The 24,656-nt window shown below is 37.6% G+C and overlaps 1 protein-coding gene across 1 annotated transcript in view; it reads right to left on the bottom strand.

Annotated features, from left to right (window-relative positions):
* Positions 1-324: 324 nt before the first annotated feature.
* SUCLA2 (succinate-CoA ligase ADP-forming subunit beta) overlaps positions 325-24,656 on the bottom strand; it is a 66,110-nt gene continuing 41,778 nt past the window's right edge. Inside the window, exons 7-11 of the mRNA XM_033176916.1 lie at positions 12,640-12,801; positions 12,384-12,526; positions 7,650-7,770; positions 7,104-7,192; positions 325-1,104 (exon numbers count right to left, since the gene is read on the bottom strand). Of these exons, the coding sequence (XP_033032807.1) occupies positions 1,030-1,104; positions 7,104-7,192; positions 7,650-7,770; positions 12,384-12,526; positions 12,640-12,801 (590 nt within the window). The 3' untranslated portion in view covers positions 325-1,029. The remainder of the gene's footprint in view (positions 1,105-7,103; positions 7,193-7,649; positions 7,771-12,383; positions 12,527-12,639; positions 12,802-24,656) is intronic.

The following is a 24,656-nucleotide window of genomic DNA, read 5'->3' as shown; positions in this document are numbered from 1 at the left end:
AAAAAACAAAAAAGAAACAACAACAACAACAAAAACGTGGCATGTGCCTGTAGTCCCTGCTACTTAGGAGGCTCAGATGGGAGGATCACTTGAGCCTAGGAGGCAGAGGTTGCAGTGAGCATGATCATACCACTGCACTCCAGTTTGGGCGACAGAGTGAGACCCTGAGTCAAAAAAAACAAAACAAAACAAAATAAAACAAAAACCGTCATGGCAAGTATATGATTTACAAATTGGTGCTTAGACCTCTATACTGCAATAATGAACACATCAACTTCTACTGTGTTAACTTCAAAACAAGCAAACAAAAGTCATTAATCCAAATCATATTGGGAGATTTTTATTAACTTAAATTGACATTCTTAATTTTGTCTACAAGTCCTTGCTAATATGCCTTTATTTGCAACAAACCTATAGGTGCTTCATAATATGACAGAATCATGAAGACTTGCAGTTAATCAGTGTTTCTTAATGATTAAAACAATGTTCAAATAATTACAAAGTTACTTCATCAAAATACTTAGAAGAATATTCTGAGGAGTGTTTGAAAGCTCTGTTTATAAATAGTGACTGATACATTTATGTATTTGGTGCTGAAGATAAACACTTTTTACATAAAACAGTTTTAATATACTGCTCTACTAATGAGGCTAGTTATTAAATATACTGTATTTTAACACTAAAGAATAAAGCTTTATCTTCATATTTATCTTATTTATAGGACTCTTATCAATGAAGAACTTTGTATCCAACAATAATAAACCAGCAAATTGCAAGTTATGTTTTGTAGGAGAAGCAAAAAAGACCGGCTGCGACAAAAGAAGATAACTGCATTATACATGCTTCGTACAAACAGTCCATTCAGAATGGTACAATTGAATGCAGACCAAATCCTTTTAAATGTTTGTGTGCCTAGATGGCAATTACAGTCTCCACACACTAAAAAGAAAAAGAACAGTAACACAGAACACAGTATTCTTAATGATTATAGCGCATTTAACACCTTCAGTCATCCACTGGGTTTTCAGATCATATTGGCAACTGAAATTTCACATCCACATGCGCTTGCTTCGCTAAGGTCACTATTTCAGAGAGCTTTACAACCTAAAAGAAAAGAACGAAGAATTTTCACAAAAAGGTTAATTCAGAACTACAGGTCAGTGCAAAATTAATGTACACTCAATCTTTTCCATTTAAAACATCTGGGCTATTCTGACATCACTATAAATCACATTACGTTCTTATAAGCAAATGACACTCTCAAAGGATAATCAAGTCTGACACTCTTCATAGCCCAAACTTCAATTAAATACTTTCTGATTAAGATGCTATACCACCTGATAGGATTATACATATGTATTATATCAGACTATATATGTGTGTATAAAATGTGTGTGTGTGTGTATATATATATATCGTATTCTAAATTTTATCTTAAAGACAGAAACAGTGAGTGTCTCTGTTGGATACTCCACAATTCAGAGCACAGCTAAATAAAAATTTGTTTTGCTCTGTCTAAAAAAAGAAAAAAGGAAAAAAAAATTTTTGTTTTGAAATACGTATACAATCTTAACTTAAAATATTGGGACAGAAGTTTGGGTCTAGTAGTTAGTACTTTACTTTTTGTCAGTAAGTTGATAATTGCTACCCTGAGTTCCAATTCCCTCTACAACCCGTCTAAAAATATCCACCTGTTACCACACAAATCATACAAATTTAGACAGGTCTAAGACCAAAAAAACAAATTCAGCTTCTCTCTTCCCCAGTAAAAGAGTTAAGAAAAGGCTTTGAAGTTAGATATCTTGGATTCAAATCCCCCCTCTGATGCTTATGACATATAACCTTGAATAAGTTAACTAATCTAGCCTGTTTCTTCATCTGTAAAAATGGAAATTTTATCACCAAACTCATATTAAATGAGATAATCCTTGAAGAAAACAGCTGAACATTGCACGCATACTCAATAAACAGCAGTAACTGCTAATATCATCATCATCTCATCCAATATTATTGTTATGACTTCTATAATCTCCCAGTCAATAAAAACACTGTAGTCACAACTTAAATCAACTGTTCCACTTTTACCTCTCATGACCTATTTGATCAAGGTCCTGCAAGGAGATCAAGATCTCCTTCTTTTCCATGTCCTCCAAGCTTTTCTTAATTCAAGCTTTCATTCCAAAAAAGTGTACTTTCAGAGGCAAGTTATAACCTATTTATTACCTTCACCTTTTCTCATATCTAAGTATTGCACTAGATAGACTCCTACTATCTCTCCTTTCTTCCCTTCAATATATCCCACATCTCAAAGTCAAAACAGGCTTTCTGAAATATTTTCTCCTACTATTCCCTTGATTAAAATCTTTAATTTTAACTCAGATTTAAGTTTAAATTCTTCTGTCTCTAGAGTTAAATTTCATTTACTAGTAAGTACTTTCCCAAAGAAGGACAAAAGACTTTTATTACTTTTGTGAAATGACATCACATTAACTCAGCAAATTCAAGAGTCTGGCTAAGTGTGGGGGCTCATGCTTGTAATCCCAGCACTTTGGAAGGCCGAGGTGGGTGGATCATATGAGATCAGGAGTTCGAGACCAGCCTGGTCAACATGGCAAAACTCTCTCTCTACTAAAAATACAAGGCCAGGTGCGGTAGCGCATACCTGTAATCCCAGCACTTGGGGAGGCCAAGGCAGGTGGATCACAAAGTCAGGAGTTCGAGACCAGCCTGACCAACATGGTGAAACCCTGTCTCTACTAAAAATACAAAATTAGCCAGGTATGGTGGTACATCCTGTAATCCCAGCTACTTGGGAGGCTGAGGCAGGAGAATCACTTGAACCTGGGAGATGGAGGTTGCAGTGAACCGAGATCACACCACTGCACTCCAGCCTGGGCAACAAGACCGAAACTCCGTCTCAAAAAAAGAAAAAAAAAAATTAGCTGGGAAATCACACCACTGCACTCCAGCCTGGGCAACGAGACCGAAACTCCGTCTCAAAAAAAGAAAAAAAAAATTAGCTGGGAATGGTGGCACATGCCTGTAGTCCCAGCTACTCAGGAGGCTGAGACACAAGAACCGCTTGAACCCAGGAGGCAAAGGTTACAGTGAGCTGATATCACGCCACTGTACTCCAGCCTAGGTAACAGAGCAAGACTCTGTATCAAAAAAAAAAAATTCAAGTCTACTACTGATTAAGCTATAGAGCCCAAAGAGTGTTTGAGTGTTCAATGAAATGTCTATAAACATAATGGAAGGGAAGACAATAAAAAACTCTCATCTCGGCTGGGCGCGGTGGCTCACGCCTGTAATCCCAGCACTTCAGGAGGCAAAGGCAGGTGGATCACGAGGTCAAGAGATCGAGACCATCCTGGCTAACACGGTGAAACCCTGTCTCTACTAAAAATACAAAAAATTAGCCAGGCGTGGTGGCAGGTGCCTGTAGTCCCAGCTACTCGGGAGGCTGAGGCAGGAGAATGGCGTGAACCCAGGAGGCGGAGCTTGCAGTGAGCCGAGATTATGCCACTATACTCCAGCCTGGGAGACAGAGCCAGACTCCATCACACACAAAAAAAAGATAGGGAAAAAAAAATTCTCATCTCTCTGTATCTACTATGAAGTGTTCTCTGATACACCTTATCGTTAAGTAAAAGAAACAAAGTATACATTACCATTAAAGTGGGAAAAGGGAGACACACACACACACACACATATACACACACACACACACACAAAGTCTCCCCTTATCCACAATTTCACTTTCTACAGTTTCAGTTACCTGCAGTCAACTATGGTCCAAAAATTTTAAATGAGAAATTCAACAAATAAAAAAGTCATTAAGTTTTAAACTGTGTGTTGCTCTGAGAAGTGTGATGAAATCTTGCACCATCCTGCTCCAAGTGGAATGTGAACCATCTCTATGCCCAGCGTATCCACGCTGTATAAACTATCTTCCATTAGTCATCAACATTATCTGCTCTCGACATCCAACTATCAACATCATGGCTCAATGATCCAGGACGAACCAAAGCAGATGATTCTCCTTCTGCTACACCATTAGGTCAGTAGTAACCTAACACTATGTCACAATGCCTTCATCATTCACCTCACTTCATCTCACCAAGTAAGCATTTTATCATCTCATTATCACCACAAAGGTGAGTATAGAACAGTAAGATATTTTGAGAGACCACATTCACATTTGTCATAGTATATTGTTATAATTGTTCTACTTTATTATTAGTTGTTGTTAATCTGTTACTGTGTCTAATACATAAACTTTATCAAAGGTATATATGTATAGGAAGAAGCATAGTACAAACAGGGTGTGGTACTGTGATTCAGGCACCCCCTGGGGGTCTTGCAATATATTCCCTGCAGATAAGAGGGGACTACTGTACACATACACAGAGTTATATACATATAATTAGCTTACGTTTTTAAAAAGTGGAAAGATAAACCAAAACTTTCTTAAAAAGAAAAAAAAGAAAGATAAAAAGGTTGCCTGTTGGGGAAGAAGGAAAGAGGGAAATATATAAAAGCTAGATTCCCTGATAATACCTTGTTCTATACTTTCAACTTTAGAATCATGTAAATATAAAATATAGAACAAAAGGTTTTTTTTTTTTTTAAAGCAATCCCTTTAAAAACAATGAAACTATATTAAACTGAGGCAAAACACACAGAGAATTATTTCACATGAATTTTAAAATCTAGTAAGTTGTGGGACATACCCAAAAGGACAGAAAGAAATGCAGATATAATTGCTTTCAGTAATCAGACTGGTGGTATTATTATAAAACTGTCATATCTGTACTAAGGGACAAACCAAATGAATAATTACGATAGTATGGCATGAAAGAAGGCACAAATAGATGTCAGATAAGAAAAAAATCCAGCCGGGCGCGGTGGCTCAAGCCTGTAATCCTAGCACTTTGGGAGGCCGAGACAGGCGGATCACGAGGTCAGGAAATCAAGACCATCCTGGCTAACACAGTGAAACCCCATCTCTACTAAAAAATACAAAAAAAACTAGCCAAGCAAGGTGGCAGGCGCCTGCAGTCCCAGCTATTCGGGAGGCTGAGGCAGGAGAATGGCACAAACCCGGGAGGCGGAGCTTGCAGTGAGCTGAGATCCAGCCACTGCACTCCAGCCTCGGCGACAGAGCGAGACTCCGTCTCAAAAAAAAAAAAAAAAAAGAAAAAAATCTATACTCCTGGACTTGCACTGAAAATACCAGTATGAACTCAAATATCATCTCTTTAAAAAATACCTGTTTTCTCAGACTCGCCATTTAAAAAGCTCAGAAACAATAATCAACCCAGTATCTATGAATACTCTTAAGGCCCAAATTGTGGTCTCTAAATACCATTTGGCCCATTCAAGTTCTGACTCAAGAAATGTAAAGATGAGCCTGAAACATTTTATCATACCAGATAGAGGGCATGTCAGAAGGATGCAGCAATTAACCTGAAGAGAGGTTCCCAAAGGCCAAAGGTTGGAGAATTTCAATCAATCACAACTTATATGAACTGAACTACATCAAATGTTTAAGTCAAAAGTTCAAAACAGTATGCCAGTGGAACACACACGTGCATGCATGTGTACGCGCACACACACACACACACACACACACACACACCTGAAAACAAAAAGTAAACAAGATACAAAAAAAAAAAACCAAAAAACAAAAAACAAAGCCTAGGTCACCTTTATTGGACATAATAGAACAAACATTATTTTGGAAATTGGTCAATAAAGGCAAACAATCAGGTAATTATCCTACTTTTCCTATGCAAAATAGTAAGTGAAGAATGACAGAATTACAACAGCACCGCTTTGCAACACAAACAAAATACTGGATCTAAGCTATGATGTCAATGGCTAGTAATACCACAAAAAGAAATGTTCAAACATTGTATACGTTTTGATGAAATTCACCAACACCTACTATGAAATATTCTTGTTCCCTGCTCCCCAAAATCAAATATGAATATGGTCAAGCCTATAGACTGAACTCTCGGTTTATAGGAAATACAGACGGCAGAGAACATAGAGAGGGCAGAGATCATAGTAAATGAATGACACCCTAAAGATGCAACCATTAAAATCCAGACTACGAGAAACTTAACAGTACCATCAACCTGGATTTTTCAACAAATAAACCACAGAAAATGCTTTTCTTTTTAAAAGGGGAAACCAACAGATTAAGAAACTTAGTGACATATTAACCAACTGCAATGCAGAGACTTATTCTGATCCTAACAAAGAACTTAAACAAAAGATATGAGAGACTCAGAAATTTCAAAGACTATATTATTTTTTATAAAACACAACCATAATACCATTACCCCACCTAAAACAAATATACTATTATCAATATCTGTATCTTTTATAGATGCATGATGAAATATAAGAAATGATACAATGTCTGGGATTTGCTTGAAAATAATCACAGTTGAAGTAAGAATACAGACAAAACAAGAAACAAGATTGGGCAGGAGCTGACCGTTGTTTAAGATGATCACAGGTATAAGACGTTCTAACAAAGAATCTCTCCTTGACCAAACCCTTTTGTTTTTTCAATATATATTTATCGAATACAGATAGATAGATAGATACACAATCCTCCTGTCTCAGCCTCCCAAAGGCTACTCTGAACTCTTCTCAACTTGGTCCTAACTTTTGGACTTCTGTATTTGTCCCTGCATAGTCCAATTTTAGCAAGAATCTTGCTTAAGTCAGTTTAGCCAGGGTCCTCCCTTACCCATATTGCATCCTTTTAGTAACTTTTCATCCACTGCCCCCACCCTCTTCCTTGGTTATAAATTCCCACTTTTCCTTGTTGTATTTGGAGTTGGGCCCAATCTTTCTCCCCTACTGCAAAACTCCACTGCAGTAGTCTCTATGCTTATTGCAACAGTCCCTCTGAATAAAGTCTGCCTTAACATCTTTCAGCAAGAGTCATAAATAATCGTTTTCTTTAACCATTCATAACACTCATAATATTTAGCTGAAGCACAAATTATTAGCTGCATGAATAATTAGCTTCGTTTTAGAATCTGTGTTTATAAATTATCTTTAGATTAACATGGCCCATTTACCATTCTAGCAGCTTCATCCAAGTCATCACAAGCAAGTATTTTAAGTCCACTTCCCGCTATCAGTGCCTTAGCATCATCGACTCGTGTACCTGTAAATGATTTATGCAAATATAAATGTTTTAAATACACACACAAAAGCATTTTAAAATGTTTGCCAAAACATGGTACAAGAATGAAACCTCAACAGAGGAGACTTCCATTATTTAGCATAAATGCTTCTAAACCAAAGAAAATACTGTAAAAGCCCAGGTTATCTTATAAAATATTTTGCCTTACAATAATTCTGACTTGCTTAGTAATTCAGGCAAGTCAGAATTCAAGACAAATCACAACAAAGAAAATGTGTATCAAATTATACCAAGCAAAAGTGTAAACATTTTTGCCCCAATGTTAACATTTTTTTAAAAACTATAGTTTTAAATTTCGTATTGCATAATGCTTTCAAAGACACAGCTATTCAAAAACTATGTTTTAATGAACTGAGCTCCATGGAATTGTGAACTTTTAAAGAATTAGGAACAATTGCAAGATACCTTTTACACTCACCTTGTAACCGTACCACAACAGGTATTTTAATTTCCAAACCTTTTACTGCCATGACTATACCCTGTGCAATAACATCACAGCGCATGATTCCTCCAAAAATGTTGACCAGAATAGCCAGTACCTATGAATAAAGTGTTCTGATAGATTAAAATTTAAAAGAAATGTAAATTCTTTTCCCCCCAAAATACTAGTGTATGTGCTTCATGATAAACATTAATTTGATAGAAAGATTTTCAAACCAAACCACCATACCCTCCTCTAGCTCTCTTTATTGAAGTCTGTGTAGTCCACTGCCCACCAGAACTTATTTCCACCTCCTTGGGTAATTTCAATACCTAGTTCACATTTCCTTCTCTACTATATCCCATATGAACAAGACTATCTAATTCCATTTACTTTCTCCTGTTAAACTTGGCCATTCACCAACATGACTACCCCCAGATCATATTATAAGATAGGCTCATGTGCAAGATCTCCAATTTAGTGTTCATCACCTATCATTTCCTCATCTATCCTTGCAGGAATGGGGTGTGTTGTGTGGCAAGAGTAACACCATCTTGAAGGAAAACTGCCATAATGAGCCATGTTTAACTCCTGCAGAGCAAGGCCTTCTGCAGCAAGGTCAAGAAACACTGCCTGTAACATAGATAACCCTTACAAAGAAACAATGCCTGTAGCATAAATGACTCCTCATAAAGATGTTTATCCAACTTCACCAATGGCCACAAGTTTGACAAGAGAGTCTGAGACATGACCAGCGGTACACGTGTCACCAAGAAAAAAAGCTCACTATATAAAGGATACTTTCTGGAGGGTAAGTGTGGGGATCCACCATCTTGCAGCCACCCATCCCATAGTTTCTGTTTCTAAGTCACCATATAAATTTAGTTTCTTTCTGAGAACTGGATTTGCCAGCCTCTTTCTTTGGCCTCTCAGATCCCTTGGCCTCTGGGGGCACACGTGCATAGACTTGCTCACTGCAAAACAATCCCCATCAATGTAATCAACTTTTCACACAAACAAGGCCCTAACAATCACCCAACTTCTCCTGTATGGCCCTCTCTTGGCTACATTTCACATCCAAATCTCAGGACCTGTTTGGGTCAGCATTCTTTCAACATCACAATGACAGTTCTGAATCAGTGTTCTCCTATCCTTTCCAAATAATCTCATCTTTTAAAAAAGAGGTTTAGTTCACTCAGCTACACCAGGGATTCTCAAACAGTGAGATTAAAACGGGTTGTAGGTACACCAAAGTATCGTTTCCCTCAATTCTTGGGGCAGCTAGGAATGTTCTGGGGCAGCAGAAGCTTCAGGGCCAGTGGACTCTGACTAAAAGCAATCTTCTCCATCTACCTCCAAGGCCTCATTGAAATATCTTCTGTGAATGCCATGACATGAAAAGGGTTGAGCTATACTATACATTCTTTACCTTACCACTATTATTAGCAGATCTTCAAGAAATGAAGCTCTGGAATTCACATAGACTAGAACTCATAGTAGCCTTTGGCATCTCCCATCTCTCTCCCTCTCACCTCATTCTGGATAGTTTCCACATTCACCGCCAGGCACCATCTAACACTCCAGCCTTAAAGCTCTTGGATCTTTACCAAGCCACTTTCACCTGTAGTCAATTTAAAAGAATTACTACCATAGATAAATCCTGGACTAGGTCAGAATGAGTGTCTCTAGAATATTAAATGTATAAATCTCATTCTCTACTCAACCTCCTTCCCCTTTCACTTTAATGCCTTTTACCTCTAGCTCTATCAAACACTATCTTTTCCTCTTAAAAGCCTCTAGTCCCTCAATCAATCTTTAATCTTCAACTCTATCAGCTCTCAATGGATCTGACTTTCTTCATTATAGAGCCTGGAACACATGGCTGAGCAATTCAATGTCACTGCCACCTGCATGCTCAATTCTGTCCTACCTATTCCTCTGCCATCCTACTTCAAACTATACCTCTTTGGATGATTCCAGCCATAGTTTATTCAAGGAAAAGTAAAAAGGTAAAAACTGAAAACAAAACTGGAAACACTAGCATAACCTGAAGAGCAATAAAATAATGATTCATCAGCAATCCTCAACTTAGTAGTCTGCCTCCTATCTCTAACTCTCTTCATAAGCCTCCTATCCCATGCAAGCTCTCTAACTTTCAGCATACAACCTTCCTTTCTCTAGTAGCACCTCAGGAAAGGAGTAACCACCTTTCCAAAGCTAACCTGGACAGATAATTATCTCCATCTATTTATTATATTGTATTTCCTCCAGGTCTTCACCCCTCTAGCTACATTCACTCTCTTTATTTTCAAATCTCTTCTCTTCCTCCAACTAGAAACAGCTCATCTTCTTGATCTTCTAAACAAGCAAGAAAACATACACCACAAAACTCTCCTCAATCCTACTGCCTTAGACTGATAGCACTGCATCCCTTCCATACCTTTGTAAAAAAAAAAAAAAAAGTCCTAGAAGAGTAATCTCTCCTGGATGTCTCTATTCCTTCAATTCCTCGTCAAATCATTCCATTACAATCTGGCCTATGCCCCCATGTCTTCTACTATTCTTATTAAGGTTCATACTCACCTCTTTCAGTTCTTACTCTGTCTGAATGGTCCTACAGCATTTGACATTATTTCCCAATGCCTTACTTCTCAAAACTCTTCACCTTGGTCCTTCAATGTAACCACTCTCTCCCGATCTGCTCCTATCTGTCATTTGTTCTCTGTTTTTCATTTGGGTTTTCCTTCTCTATTCAACCCTTCAACAAGAATGGAGGGGCCAGGTTCCATTCTTGGTTCCTCATCTCATTTGCATGGATCACCTCACCAACTCCTAAGACTTTATTCTCCACTATAGGAAGTACAATATCTTTTCAACCCACCGTCTACTAGATATAGTCACCACAATCCAAACTTGACATTCAGAAATACCTATTCCTCGACTTTGCCTCTGACAGCATGAAAGGCATCACCACACAATGATTCTCCCCAGCCCAAAGTCCTAACGTTAACTTAACCAACCCTTCTACGGGGTTCCCAGAAAAGAAGGAAAAAAAAAAGGATTTAATGACCCTATCTCCCGTATCTCAGAAATGCCTCTAAATTAGGTTTCTTTGTTTCTTTTCTTCATTCGTACTGATATTGCCTTTATCTCTTCCATGCGAATTTCCATGAGAATTCATTCATTATGAATTCTCTTTGAAATTGATCTCTCCTGTGAGTCAGTGTTTCCCTACTCTTCATTTCACTGCCTACTAATCTTCTTTTAAAATTTTCTTTAAAATAAAAAACAAAAAGGCAGGGGATAGATATATGCATTTGTGTATGTGCTGGGGTAGGGAGTTAAAATCCAAACTCCTTAACTACAGATAATAGGGATCTTCACAAATGTGGTCACAATTTGCCAACATTATCTCTTATCATTTATCTCAATAATGCCTTATTCTTACACATAAGCATCTTATCACCCCATGAACATAATGGCCCTCTCTGGATTCCATGTCTTTGCATATTTTCTTCCTCTTGCCCTCATTTAATTTTCAAGACAGCTCAAGGTATCATCCATTCAGTGAAGGCCACCCTAATTCTCCCAGTTTTTGCCTATCTTCTGTTCTTCTGTGGAAGAACAGCACTACTTTTTGTCGATCACCCCAGTAAAACTATAAGTAACTTAAGAGAAGGGCTCACGTATTCCCAAGTCCAAGCATAGTGACCATCACAAAATATATGGCCACTTCAATACTATCCACATTGACACCCTGGGTTCCCGTTCTGTTTCCAACTCTGATGCCCATCACATCAGTCCCCTACACTGTAACTCTTCATATACTTTTCTCCATTCTTGCACCTGGGCCCTAAAAGCCATGCTCAGAAAAATAAACAACTAGAATTCTAATTCTAGTTGTAAGTACTCAATTCTAGTAGTAAGTACTCAACAGTTACATAATTAGATTGTCTTTAATACTCTGCTTCTCAAGTTTAAGTCAAAAGAAGCTATAGAAATATAGTTCCAATAAAATGTTTACTGATTACTAATTTTAGTAATTACTAAACAAGGGAAATAATGCACATTTTACATCTCATTTTAGTTTAATCCTCTTTGCAAAATTAATAAATATGGAAAATAAGGCTGTAGGCTCAAAGGGAAAGGCAGTGAAGTAAATTTATATTTTAAACAATTCTACAGTCTAACACCACAAATAAAAATATACATTGTCAGCACCATCATCAATAATAAATACTGATTAATGACCTACATATGTACTAGGCATTATACCAGACACTAGGAGAAGCAACAGTTAGTAAGGTATGATCCCTATCAATAAAGAATTCTCGGTCTAAATCCAGTAAGAATAGTTCCACAGAGATTATTATCTTTTTTGTAAGTCTTACATTGGCCACACAATGATACACTCCTTAACAAATACCTAGTGATTAATAATATATATGTCTTTTGAATTATGATACTTCACATCCCTTGTACTTTGATAATCATTAATAAACACATAGTTCTAAATTATGGCACATCTATAATGACAGATTACACAAACATTAAAATGAGTGTTCAGAAGAGTTTTGGTGAATTGCAAAAAAGATACGACAGCAAAAAAGACTCAAAATACATATATTAAAAGACATATATATGAATTCTAAAATATAAAAATATACATTTTTATATGTATTTATTTTATACATTTACATGATATAAAAATATATCAAGCCCTGCCCTTACCTTTTTATCTGAAGTGATAAGCTTAAATGCTTCTGTTACTTGATGGACTGTAGCACCACCACCAACATCAAGGAAGTTGGCTGGAGTCCCTCCATGAAGTTTTATTATATCCATTGTGGCCATAGCCAAACCAGCACCATTTACTATATAGGGGGAAATGATTTGTATAAGCAACAAACATAGAGAAAATAAATTAAACTTAGTAAATCCAAATTAAACTTAGTGAATCCAGTTCTAACATAAAAACACATGGTACCTAGGCAGCCTATATTTCCATCGAGGCCAATGTAGTTGAGATTTGCCTGAGCAGCGTCTTTGTCCCTTTCATCTTCCTGGGTCCAGTCTTGTAGATCAAAGATTTTCTTTTGGCGATAGGCTGAATTAGAGTCAAAATTGATCTTTGCATCCATACACAATACTTTGAAGGGAAAAAGAGAAAATGACTTCAATTTCAAGACAGATACAGTAAAGTATCAAATAATCAGATGGTCTTTCATTTAGGGAAAAGACACATTTTAACTTTGTTACTTAATGAAAGTATTTCAATTTATGTTCACTATGAATTCAAACTGTTCTTTAAAAAAGAGTATTTGGGAATTTGACCGGGCGTGGTGGCTCAAGCCTGTAATCCCAGCACTTTGGGAGGCCGAGACGGGCGGATCACGAGGTCAGGAGATCGAGACCATCCTGGCTAATACGGTGAAACCCCGTCTCTACTAAAAAATACAAAAAACTAGCCGGGCGATGAGGCGGGCGCCTGTAGTCCCAGCTACTCGGGAGGCTGAGGCAGGAGAATGGCGTAAACCCAGGAGGCGGAGCTTGCAGTGAGCTGAGAACCAGCCACTGCACTCCAGCCTGGGCGGCAGAGCAAGACTCCGTCTCAGAAAAAAAAAAAAAAAAAAAGAATATTTGGGAATTAAAACTGCCCCATCAAAGTTATTGGGTCTACATCCATACTATGCACTAGATAAAGAAAAAGAAAACCTCAAAAATATTTTACATTATTTAAAAATTGTCAAAAATTAACTATCCTTGTTCCTAGCTAACCCCATCACTTGGGCCCCATATCCCATCCAGTTTCTTCTACTCAAAAATATTGTTCCAGCAATTCTGTCTCCCCTACATTATAAACCTGCCTCCCCCTATTGGCTAAATCTTGCCAACTTGCTAAAACAGTTTTATTTCCTCACCTTAACAAAGAGAAAAAAAAATCTTTTAACTCCTATCTCCTCCTTACTCTTCACTACACAGCAACTCCTTGAAGATTTGTCTAATTAAAAGAGGGGCCTCAGAACAAGGTTTCTGGGGGAAAAAAGAAACAGAAGGGTGAGCAAACTATGGCCAAATTTGACCTGTGCCTGTTTTTATTTTTATTTCTTTTTGAGACAGAGTCTCGCTCTCACACCTAGACTAGAGTGCAGTGGCGTGATCTCATCTCACTTCAACCTCCACCTCCCAGGTTCAAGCGATTCTCATGCCTCAGCCTTCAGAGTAGCTGGGAATACAGGTATGCACCACAACACCCAAATAATTTTTGTAGTTTTAGTAGAGATAGGGTTTGCCATGTTTTACCAGGCTGGTCTCGAACTCCTGACCTCAAGTAATCCACCTGCCTCAGCCTCTCAAAATGCCAGGATTAAAAGTATGAGCAAATGAGCCCAACCTGTGCCTGTTTTTCAAATGGCCTATAAGATAAGAATGGGTTTTACACTTTTAAAGGATTATGAAGACAAAAGGGGAAAAGAAGGAGAAGAACAAGAAGAAAAACAGCAGCACCAAAAACTATATGTGATCCACAAAGCCTAAATAAAATACTTATTAATTGCCAACCCCTGTGCTTAAACTCCTTGTACCAAATTTTTTTCCTGCCATTCTCTCTTATGCCCACTCTAATCAGGCTTTTACTTCCAGCACTCTACCAAAATGGCTCTCAACAAAGATCACCTCTCTGACTTCACCTTTCAGTACTCTACCCCTTCCTCACTCCAATCTAACCATAACATTCTCCTTGCAGTTCCTGAAAAGACACAGGGTTGAAAGAAACAAGCAATTTCAGCTGCTGCCCAACACAGGAGACAAAGTTTGGAGCCCAGCTAAGTTAAGTACCATTAATACCAAAAGTCAATATCCTTTCAAGGAAGATAATAGAATTCAGTCTTTACACCTCATCTCCCAAAATATACAGTATACGAGTCAAACTTACTAGATCCGTAATGAAACGGGGAAATGTGACCACTATTAAAGAGAAAAAGCAGTCAACTGAAACCAAACCCACAGTAACCCAGATTTAGAATAATCAGGAGACTATTATAAACTTTTTAAAACATGTTTAAGGATTTAAGAGAAAATATGGTCATAATAAATGAACACACAGGTAATATCAGCAGATAATAAAACAAGGGAACAAATGGAAAATCTAGAACTAAAAAGCATAATATCTGAAATAAAAAATTCACTGGATGAACTTAACGGCAAACTGGTGATGGGTCAGTGAACCTGAAGACAAAGAGAATGATCCAGCTGCAGAAGAAAAAAAAAGAAAAAAGAAACTGCACCTCAGTGACCTCTTGGACAATATCAAGAAGTCTAACGTGAAACTGGAAGAAAAGGAGAATGGGACAGGAAAAAAGTGATGAAAGAAAAATATATCAAGCCAAGATTCTATATTCAGTGAAAATGTACTTCAAAACAAGGACAGAATAAAGACATTTGCAGAATAATGGCAACAATATTCATCACTAGCAGACCGGCGCTAAGAGAAATGCTACAGAAAGTTCTTCAGGCTCAAGGGATGTAACATGTGGAAATCTGAATCTAAAGTAGTAAATTTCTTTTTTTTTTTTTTTTTTTTTTTTGAGATGGAGTCTCGCTCTGTCGCCCAGGCTGGAGTGCAGTGGCCGGATCTCAGCTCACTGCAAGCTCCGTCCCCCGGGTTCACGCCATTCTCCTGCCTCAGCCTCCCGAGTAGCTGGGACTACAGATGCCTGCCACCTCACCCGGCTAGTTTTTTGTATTTTTTTTAGTAGAGACGGGGTTTCACCGTATTAGCCAGGATGGTTTCGATCTCCTGACCTCGTGATCCACCCGTCTCGGCCTCCCAAAGTGCTGGGATTACAGGCTTGAGCCACCGCGCCCGGCCAGAAAGTAGTAAATTTCAAGAAGGGTTATTTTTGTCTCAAAGGGGACATCACGAAATATCTGGGGGCATTTTTGTTTGTCAAAATGGGGGATGCTACTGGCATCTGAATGCTATTGGATAAACATTCTGTTAAACATCCAACCAAGCACAGGACAGCCTCCCATAACAACAACAACAAAAATCAACCTACCCTAAAATGTCAATAGTGCCAATGTTGGTAAATCTTGATCTATGGGTAGGAAAGAACAACAAAAATACATGAGCAAATTGAAACCAACCCAATAGTCCCACAGACTGTTCTTTTGGATAAACAGTGAAATTGACCTTTCTGGTCTTAAAGCTTGAAGCTTACACTTGTTTTATCTGAGTTCCTTCCTCAGGAAGGGACCTTCAGGGCTCTGGAAAAAAATGTATCAAAGAACTGAAACTCACCAGATCACCACATCTAGACAGTGAGATTAGACTCTGGACCCCTCATTCATCATGATTGCTTCCTTGACCCTCCCTAGTTCCTATTTTCTTACACATTGTTACATTTTTTCCCCTGCTATATAAACCCCTAGTTTTAGCCAGTCAGGGAGATGAATTCCAGACTGAGCTCCCTTCTCCTCAGCTACAGCACCCAATTAAAGCCTTCTTCCTTGGCAATACTTGTTGTCTCAGTAATTGGCTTTCTGTGAGGTGAGCAGCAGGACCCAGACCAAACCCCTAGTGTTTCCGTAACAGATTTTGGTTAGTTGACAGGGAACATGTTGCTTGTGACTCAGCTGATGTGGGCGGGGAGTCTCAGAAGCCATCCTAAGCAACCGCCCGCCCAATTTTGGCTGAAGGTGAGTGTCAGTCCCTCTCTGGCCCCACCACAGCCAGCCCCGACAACCTTCCTGATTGCCTCATTAGAACTGCCTTTGAGGTTGGGCGTGGTGGCTCAAGCCTGTAATCCCAGCACTTCGGGAGGCCCAGACGGGTGGATCACGAGGTCAGGAGATCAAGACCATCCTGGCTAACACGTGAAACCCCATCTCTACTAAAAGATATAAAAAACTAGCCGGGCGAGATGGCGGGCGCCTGTAGACCCAGCTACACGGGAGGCTGAGGCAGGAGAATGGCGTAAACCTGGGAGATGGAGCTTGCAGTGAGCTGAGATCCGGCCACTGCACTCCAGCCTGGGCAACAGAGCGAGACTCTGTCTCAAAAAAAAAAAAAAAAAAAAAAAAGAACTGCCTTTGAAACTTGTATCTGCATCCATATAGGTGAGTGTCCTTTGTGGACCCAGACATAAGGATTTGCTCCTCTCTATTTGGAAAATCTTTAAAAGAATTTTCATTTGTAGGTTAAACAAGCCCAAATGACTGACAGAGGGAAGCACCCCGTTTCAGTATGAATATTCTTGGAGGTTTTTTTGTAATTGCATGTTGTGTCCGGGCAAGTGAGTGTCCTTTGTAGGTACTGGACAGTTGGATCAGCTCCTCTCGATATGGGAAATTACTAAGGAATTTTTGTATGCAGTTGACCAAGCCTAACTAATAGAGAGAGGAAGCACCCAAGCGTTTCAGTTTGGACACTCTTGGGGCTTGTTTGTTGCTGTAGCAGTTGGATTGTGTTTGAATTTGGTAAAATGATATACTTTTGCAATACTGTTTGGTCTTACTGTTGTTTGGAATCTGGAGTTTGCTGTTGAACGAAAAAGTGGGATGGAGTTGCATGTTATCCAGGCTTTTGTGTTGCTATCCTAAGCAGGGTTGAGCCTGGTTAGTATGTGATGTTCTCCTTTGGTGATGTTCGGCCCCAGTTTTCTTTGGAGTACAGAGAGGTTTGGCCTTTTAAAAAATCAAACTGCTATGAAAATTGCTTTACCCAAGTTTTGGTTCACAGCTTTCAGTGGATTACCTATTGCGGTAAACAAAGTACAACCATGTAAAATCAGTGAGTTTGTATTGCTATCTCATGGCTAGAGTTCCAAGGTCAACACTTCTGGATTTTCATTTGTGTGTGTGTATACATGTCTAGATGTGTTTATTTGTATGCACACTTATTGTTATATGTTGTGTCTACCAAATTGGCTTATAAATAAAAGAGTGCACAGAAACTAAGACTAAGCAACTTTTATGTTCATGTGACTTAAGTAAATCTTTGCTAAACAAGCTAGCTTTAAAATTGTTAGTAAAATGACCGGGCATGGTGGCTCAAGCCTGTAATCCTAGCACTTTAGGAGGCCAAGACAGGCGGATCACGAGGTCAGGAGATCAAGACCATCCTGGCTAACATGGTGAAACCCCATCTCTACGAAAAAATACAAAAAACTAGCCGGGCGAGGTGGCGGGCACCTGTAGTCCCAGCTACTCAGGAGGCTGAGGCAGGAGAATGGCGTAAACCCGGGAGGCGAAGCTTGCAGTGAGCTGAGATCCGGCCACTGCACTCCAGCCTGGGCGACAGAGTGAGACTCTGTCTCAAAAAAAAAAAAAAATTGTTAGTAAAATTAAAACAGCAATGTCTTCAGAATGGTCAGTATACATTTTTGCCTGGATTTTATATTCGTCTCTAGTAGATATTTTGAGGTGTCAGGGTTTGGCATAGAAGGTTATAAAACTATAAACAAAGCCAAAACAAAATGATCTTTGTGCAAATTTTTTGATAAGACTAATTATGTTACTGGTTTAATGAAAATAGTTGAATCTTCTAAGTTATTGGTGAAAATGCCTATGTAGTTAACTTTAAAGTTCTTATTTCACTGAATGACTGATATTCATAGATTATAAAATGGTTAATAAGGAAATAACTCTAAATGATGGCATCTAATATATCAGTTTTCAGAAGCAATCCACATAAACTGTTTAAAATGAAAGAACTGAATACATGTAATTGGCATAAACATTTTAGGTAAACTTTTTGTGTAATTTAAAATCTTGAAATTATTTTTGATACTCATTGGATATCTGGATCATTTCCAATTAAGAAAGAGTTATGATATAGGGAAATATATTTCTAAAAACTGTGAAACTTTTCTCACTTATAAAATGCTAATATACTTCAGGATTGCTTCCTAGGGTTTCACTAACATTTAAGGATACTAAGGATAAGAATTAATATATAATTCTGTTTTTAAAAAAGTGCCCAAAAACTGTGTTACGAGGAAAATAATAAATTTGTTTAATTCAGAAGTTATCTAAAAGTTAATTCAAATTATGGGCTTGAAAAAGTTTTTTATGAAACAAGGTAGTAAGGAAATAAGTGGGGGAGAAAGGTGTGAAGAAAATTATGTACATGAAGATCATGTATTTTTGGTAAGGAAGGCTATAAAGCAAAGATAATAATTTTGTATGTGAAAGGATCTTGTATGGTAAATTGCTGTCCTGGAGTAAAATGTTATTTAAAGAAAAAAGACAGAAGAAGGGGGTGGCGAAGAGGGGAGGGGAGGAGGAGAAAAATCTGGGACTGATGGGAAAGTCCAAGAGGAGGAGGAAGAGGAAAAAAATCTGGGACTGATTGGAAAGCTCAGGTATGTCATGGATGGTCTGTGTAAGTCATATGTAGCTTTTCTGGTTTTCCACTGTTTCTGTCTTCATGCACATAAAGAGAAAACAGAACACAGAAAAGGTTTAGATAATAGATTCTCTAGAGAAATTTGGCTAATTAACATTTCATAGTTAAAGCTCTTAGTCTTGATGAAGGTAAAATTAGAAATACTATAAAGAAATGCACTGGCAATTTAGCAATTCTTAATAGTTAAGCATGAAGCCAGATTTAGCATGGACCCAAATTTCACATACATACTTGCATTGCTTCACACTATGTTAGTTGTTTTGCATGGATAGTGCTGGCACTGAAGTATTTACTGGTCATGTGCCTAGAGAGAAATTTCTTGATTGCACAGGACGTATGGTGATATCGGTAGACTTAAGATTACTAAATTGTGTACCAGGAATAAAATACTCATCATGTGGTTTTTTGGGAGGCTATGGGTAACACTGTAGCCTCCAGGGTAGACTGAGTAGGGGACAGATTGAGGGCTGGGTTTCCTGTTTGTTTTTGCTTCTCATTTTCATTTGTTTGCTGTTGTTCTCCTGTGGGTTTTGCTTGTGTATGTATATATATAAAACCATAAACTTTTTCATTTCCTAATGGAAAGCTTTTATTTCCTTCTACAATTAGCCTTATTTATCTAAAGTTCCTAAGCTACTTTGGTCAAGCCTTTAAAAATTGATAGAGGACACCAGCCATTTAAACTATGGTGGGTTTTGCTTACCTCTAACGATCTAGAGAACTACAAGAGCTTTAAGGTCTCTGGCACACACAAAAAAATAATAAAAGACAATTTCTGAACAGTACATTATATATTCTGCTATTTGAAAAAAGGTGAGAATAAAAATGTTTAAATGTTCATATCCAAGATAATTCAATTCAATTTAATGAAGAAAAACTGTAATATGGGTACAAAATTTTAAAGTTCAGAAAAGACTGGCCCTGTCATTAAGGAAATTATATTCATTAGGATTTCTCCTCAAACTAATTTAGTTGTGTTGACCACTACTAAAATTAAGTGACATTCATTTGAATTAAGTAGTTAAAAAAAAAAAAGAGACTGTCTAGTGACTTTTTGATCCCTAGACGTTTATCAATGATGGGCCTTCATGTGTGTACTTGTAAACAGAATGAATGTGTGCATGTGTTGCACTGAAGACTAACACTCATAATGAACTGCTTTTATGAGACATGGGACCATAAGTTAAAACAATTCAATCCCTCTAGGCCCAGGGACCACTGTGGAAGAGGTGGTCATGTAAGATTGTAAAGGCCGATTTTGAGGGATAAGATTAGTTCAGAGTTTTTCTATAAATTAAACATTAATACCAAAAGCACACTGATGCAAGGCCAGCATCTGGGTCTATGTGTTAGAACAACATGGTTTTCTTGGAGCACCGATATGCTCTTTAAAAAGAAAATTGGGAACAGTTATTAAAAGTTTATGAAAATCTTACCTAATTATCAAGCTGATTAAAATTAGGTTTATACAGTTTTATTAAAATTAACTTTAACATTAATAACATATCATATAAAGGAAAATTTTGGTTTTTGCTTTTGAACAAAATGGTTGTGTAATATTAAGAGATGAAAGATTTTGTTTACCTTCTGAGTAAGTTGCAGGGAGAAAATGGAGGGGGAAGGGCCAGACAGGTTTAGTTGGCATGCTATCTTTATTATGTCTTATTGTTTAGAAAATGAGTCTCCTCTCTATCACACAGTAAATGGTTTTGTATAATTTTGGCTAAATGAATGACATTTTACAGTGACTTTGTGATTCTATTTTGTGATAACAAGTGTCTTAAAACTTTGATATTTGCCAAACTTTCTATAAGCAAAATTTCAAGATCTAAATTCAGTCTTTTTGACCTCAAACTATTTTTTTTGGATATTAGGTTCCCTGACATCCAGGAGAGCTATATTAGGCTTATTAAGCCTGTTACGTTAGAATTATACGGGAAGCATTATCAAATGTGAGGTGGCATTTAACTGTCTTAGGGTTATATTTATATAGATATGGTGTTAATATGCATTCCAGGATTGTATGACATTCCTGAAATTCTGATATGTCTTAATATATGTTGTCAGTAGTAATTATGATTATGGTAAATTGTTGTATGCCACACAAGTAACCTAATTACCTTATCAACTGTGTCTTCATGACTGTCTTATGGCTTTTGACATGACAGTTGATATATTGCTCTGATTCTCCTCAAAAAGTGACTTATAATCACCTACGGTCCAGGGCTTGCTTCTTTGGAGGAGTTCATGAAAAGGACTCTTTGATGCAGGTTTCTAAAAACTTTGAGAGTTTGTGCCCCTGGATTAGAGAGACCTTCCAGGACTCTAATTAAAGAGCTAATGTATTTATAAAGATTGCTAACCCAATATGAAGTAGAGCAGGAGTTGATTGCATGGACTGAAATAATGGAAGACAAATAATTTTTATGGCTCTTTTTGTTTGAAATATTGCTGATTCTTGTTTTTTGTTTTTCCGAGTCTGGAGAATATGTTCCTTTTGAGTTATATATAGCCTTGACATATCCTTTAAGTGTATTGAGTAGAGGATACTTTTATAAGTAGAATTTGAGGCATATTTCTCTCTCTGCCTAATTTCTCCAGAATTTGGAAACTATTTGTGAATATTCTTAATTCATGGAAATGTGTTTGTTTGCATACATTTAATAAAAACCTGTTTTCTTTTGTAATAGGACACAGCTGGAGGAACTGGCTATTTTCCTAGGACTTTGACTGAAATGACCTTGTGAGATGCTCCAGCAAAGACAATTTGGAAGAATCTATGGGCAATGATTCTTGTTGCACTGTGTGTGGGTAATCAGGCCAAGTATATGGGACTGAAGCCTATTTTGCAGGTAGATTGGTGGAAGCTTATTTTGCAAGTAGATCCTGCTGTAATTTGTCTTTGGTGAGAGAAACGTGTGTCAGAAGAAACTCTCTATTAGATGAACCTTTGATTCCTAGGTGGCTACATGGTCACCTATGGTATGGAGCTGCCTATGACATCCCTCCTCAGCATGAAGCGCCAGAAAGATCAATGACCAGATTCCTCATGATTGACGAATTGATAAATAGAAAGGGAAGATTGAAACTGACCCAACAGTCCCATAGACTGTTCTTTTGGATAAACACAGAAATTGACCTTTCTGGTCTTAAAGCTTAAGACTTATGAGTTCTTTCCTCAGGAAGGGACCTTGGGACCTCTCAAAAAAAAAAGTATTGAAGAACTGAAACTCACCAGATCACCACATGGCAGACAATGAGACTCTGACCCTTCATTCATTATGACTGCTTCCTTGCCCCTCCCTGGTTTTTGTTTCCTACACATTGTTATGTTTCTTCCCTGCTATATAAACCCCTGATTTTAGTCCGTCAGGGAGATAGATTTGAGACTGAGATCCAATCTCTTCAGCTGCAGCACCCAATTAAACCCTTCTTCTTTGGCAATACCTCTCAGTGATTGGCTTTCTGTGTGGGAAGCAGCAGGACCTAGACCAAAGCCCTGGTGTTTTGGTAACAAAATGAATAAAATATATTGAAGCTAATAAAAGCCATTTATATAAATGTTGAATAAGAAAACTATAAATATAGAAAGTGGTAAAACTAGAATGAACCTTGAAGAACTCAAGTGGAATTAGAGTTATCAGTATACATTTGGAGATTTTTTTTAAAAATGGCAAAAACTGCAATTTTTGCATCAACCTAAATATTAAGAAACTGACCCCTTTGATAATGAGTATTCCTCACAATGAACACTACATTCCTTGCAGTTGTTCAGTTTGAAATATTCTCTCATTTCCATTATTATTTCTTCATTAATTCATAAAGTATTTTCTTTAAATTAAAAAAAAAAATAAGCTGGGTGTGATGGCTCACACCTTTAATCTCAGCATTTCCGGAGGCTGAGGTGGGAGGATGGCTTGAGCACACGAGTTGGAGACGAGCCTAAGCAAAATACTGAGGGCCCATCTCTACAAAATTTTTTTAAAAAAAATACAGATAGAAGGCCGGGCACAGTGGCTCACGCCTGTAATCCCAGCACTTTGGGAGGCTGAAGTGGGCAGATCCCCTGCGGTCAGGAATTCGAGACCAGCCTGGCTAACATGGAGAAATTCCATCTCTACTAAAAATACAAAAAGAGTAGCCAGGCATGGTGGCAAGTGCCCATAATCCCAGCTACTCAGGGGGCTGAGACAGGAGAATCGCTCTGAACCCGGGAGGTGGAGGTGAGCTGAGATCATGCCACTGCACTCCAGCCTGGGCAACAGAACGAGACTTGGTCCCAAAACAAACAAGCAAGCAAACAAACAAAAAAACCAGACATAAACATAAGTGTGTTTTTATGTATGTGTACAAACATATATATACACATATACAAACATACTTCTTGGCTGTGTTTGCTGAAAAGGTCTAGAAGCAATGACACAATATTAGCAATATGCATTAAACAGTATGTCTATCTTGGTACCTATTAATAAATATCGTTTTCCACAAAAAGCCAGGGTCCTTTGGAGAAACAGTGGACTGCCAAACTGTGACAAGGAAAACAGAAGACAATCCTGGAATATATTATTGCACAAAATTTAAAGCCTTGCTCAAATAATAATATGGGCATATCAAAAGGACAAAGGGAGGACTTAGTCACACAAACCTTGCAAATGTTTGTAGCAGCTTGTTGGTGATAGCAAACTACTAGAAATAACCCAAATATCCTTCAAAGTGTAAATAGTTTAATGAAATCAGGTACTTCCATACAGTGGAATGCTACTCAGCAATAAAAAAGAAACTATTGGTAGATGCAACAACCTGGATAGACCTCAAAGGCATTATGTATAGTAAAAAGGTCAACCTTAAAAGGTTATGTATTATATGATTGCATTTATATAACATTCTCAAAATTAAAAAAAAAAAAACTATAGAGGATGGAGAATAGACTAGTGATTTCCAGGGCACAGGGACGGGTAGGAAAGAATTGGTAGAGGCTGTGAATACAAAGAGGTCTCCTGTATTGATGGAACAGTCTGTATCTTGATTGTGGTGGTGGCTACTCAAATCTATGTATGGAATAAATTAAATAAAATTATACATACACACACAAATGACTGCAGGTTTAAAATGTTAAAAAAAATGGTGAAAACTAAATAAAATATTTAGTCTAGCTAACAGTAATGAGCCAATGTCAACTAACTATTTGGGTGTATACAGCTAAATAAGATGTCATCAATGGGTGAAGGTCATGCAAGACTATTATTTTAACAACTTCCTGAAAGTGTATTTGTTTCAATATTGTAAGTTAAATTATAATTTTATTTATAATTTTTCATTTATTTAAAAAAAAAAAAGAGGCCACAAGAGCAAGCCTGAAAGTGGCCTGTGCTGGCCAAATCTGGGACAGTCCATGCAACAAAATAATGATTAAAAGGGATAACTCATTGATTAAAGAATGGATGAGCCCATCCTAATACAAACGAATGGGGCAGAAGAGAAAGTTCTTCTTTTAATACAAAGTCAACTACTAAATATAGAGGGAATGATGCAGTTAGAAAATCATCAGTAGATGCCAAAACTAATGGGTAAAAGTTTGACAAGTAGTATAA

This window comes from Trachypithecus francoisi, unplaced genomic scaffold (genome assembly GCF_009764315.1).
Source record: "Trachypithecus francoisi isolate TF-2019V2 unplaced genomic scaffold, Tfra_2.0 Lachesis_group18, whole genome shotgun sequence".
Lineage (NCBI taxonomy): Eukaryota > Metazoa > Chordata > Mammalia > Primates > Cercopithecidae > Trachypithecus > Trachypithecus francoisi.
The sequence above is the reverse complement of the archived record's forward strand: the minus strand, read 5'-3'. Positions and strand labels throughout refer to the sequence as shown.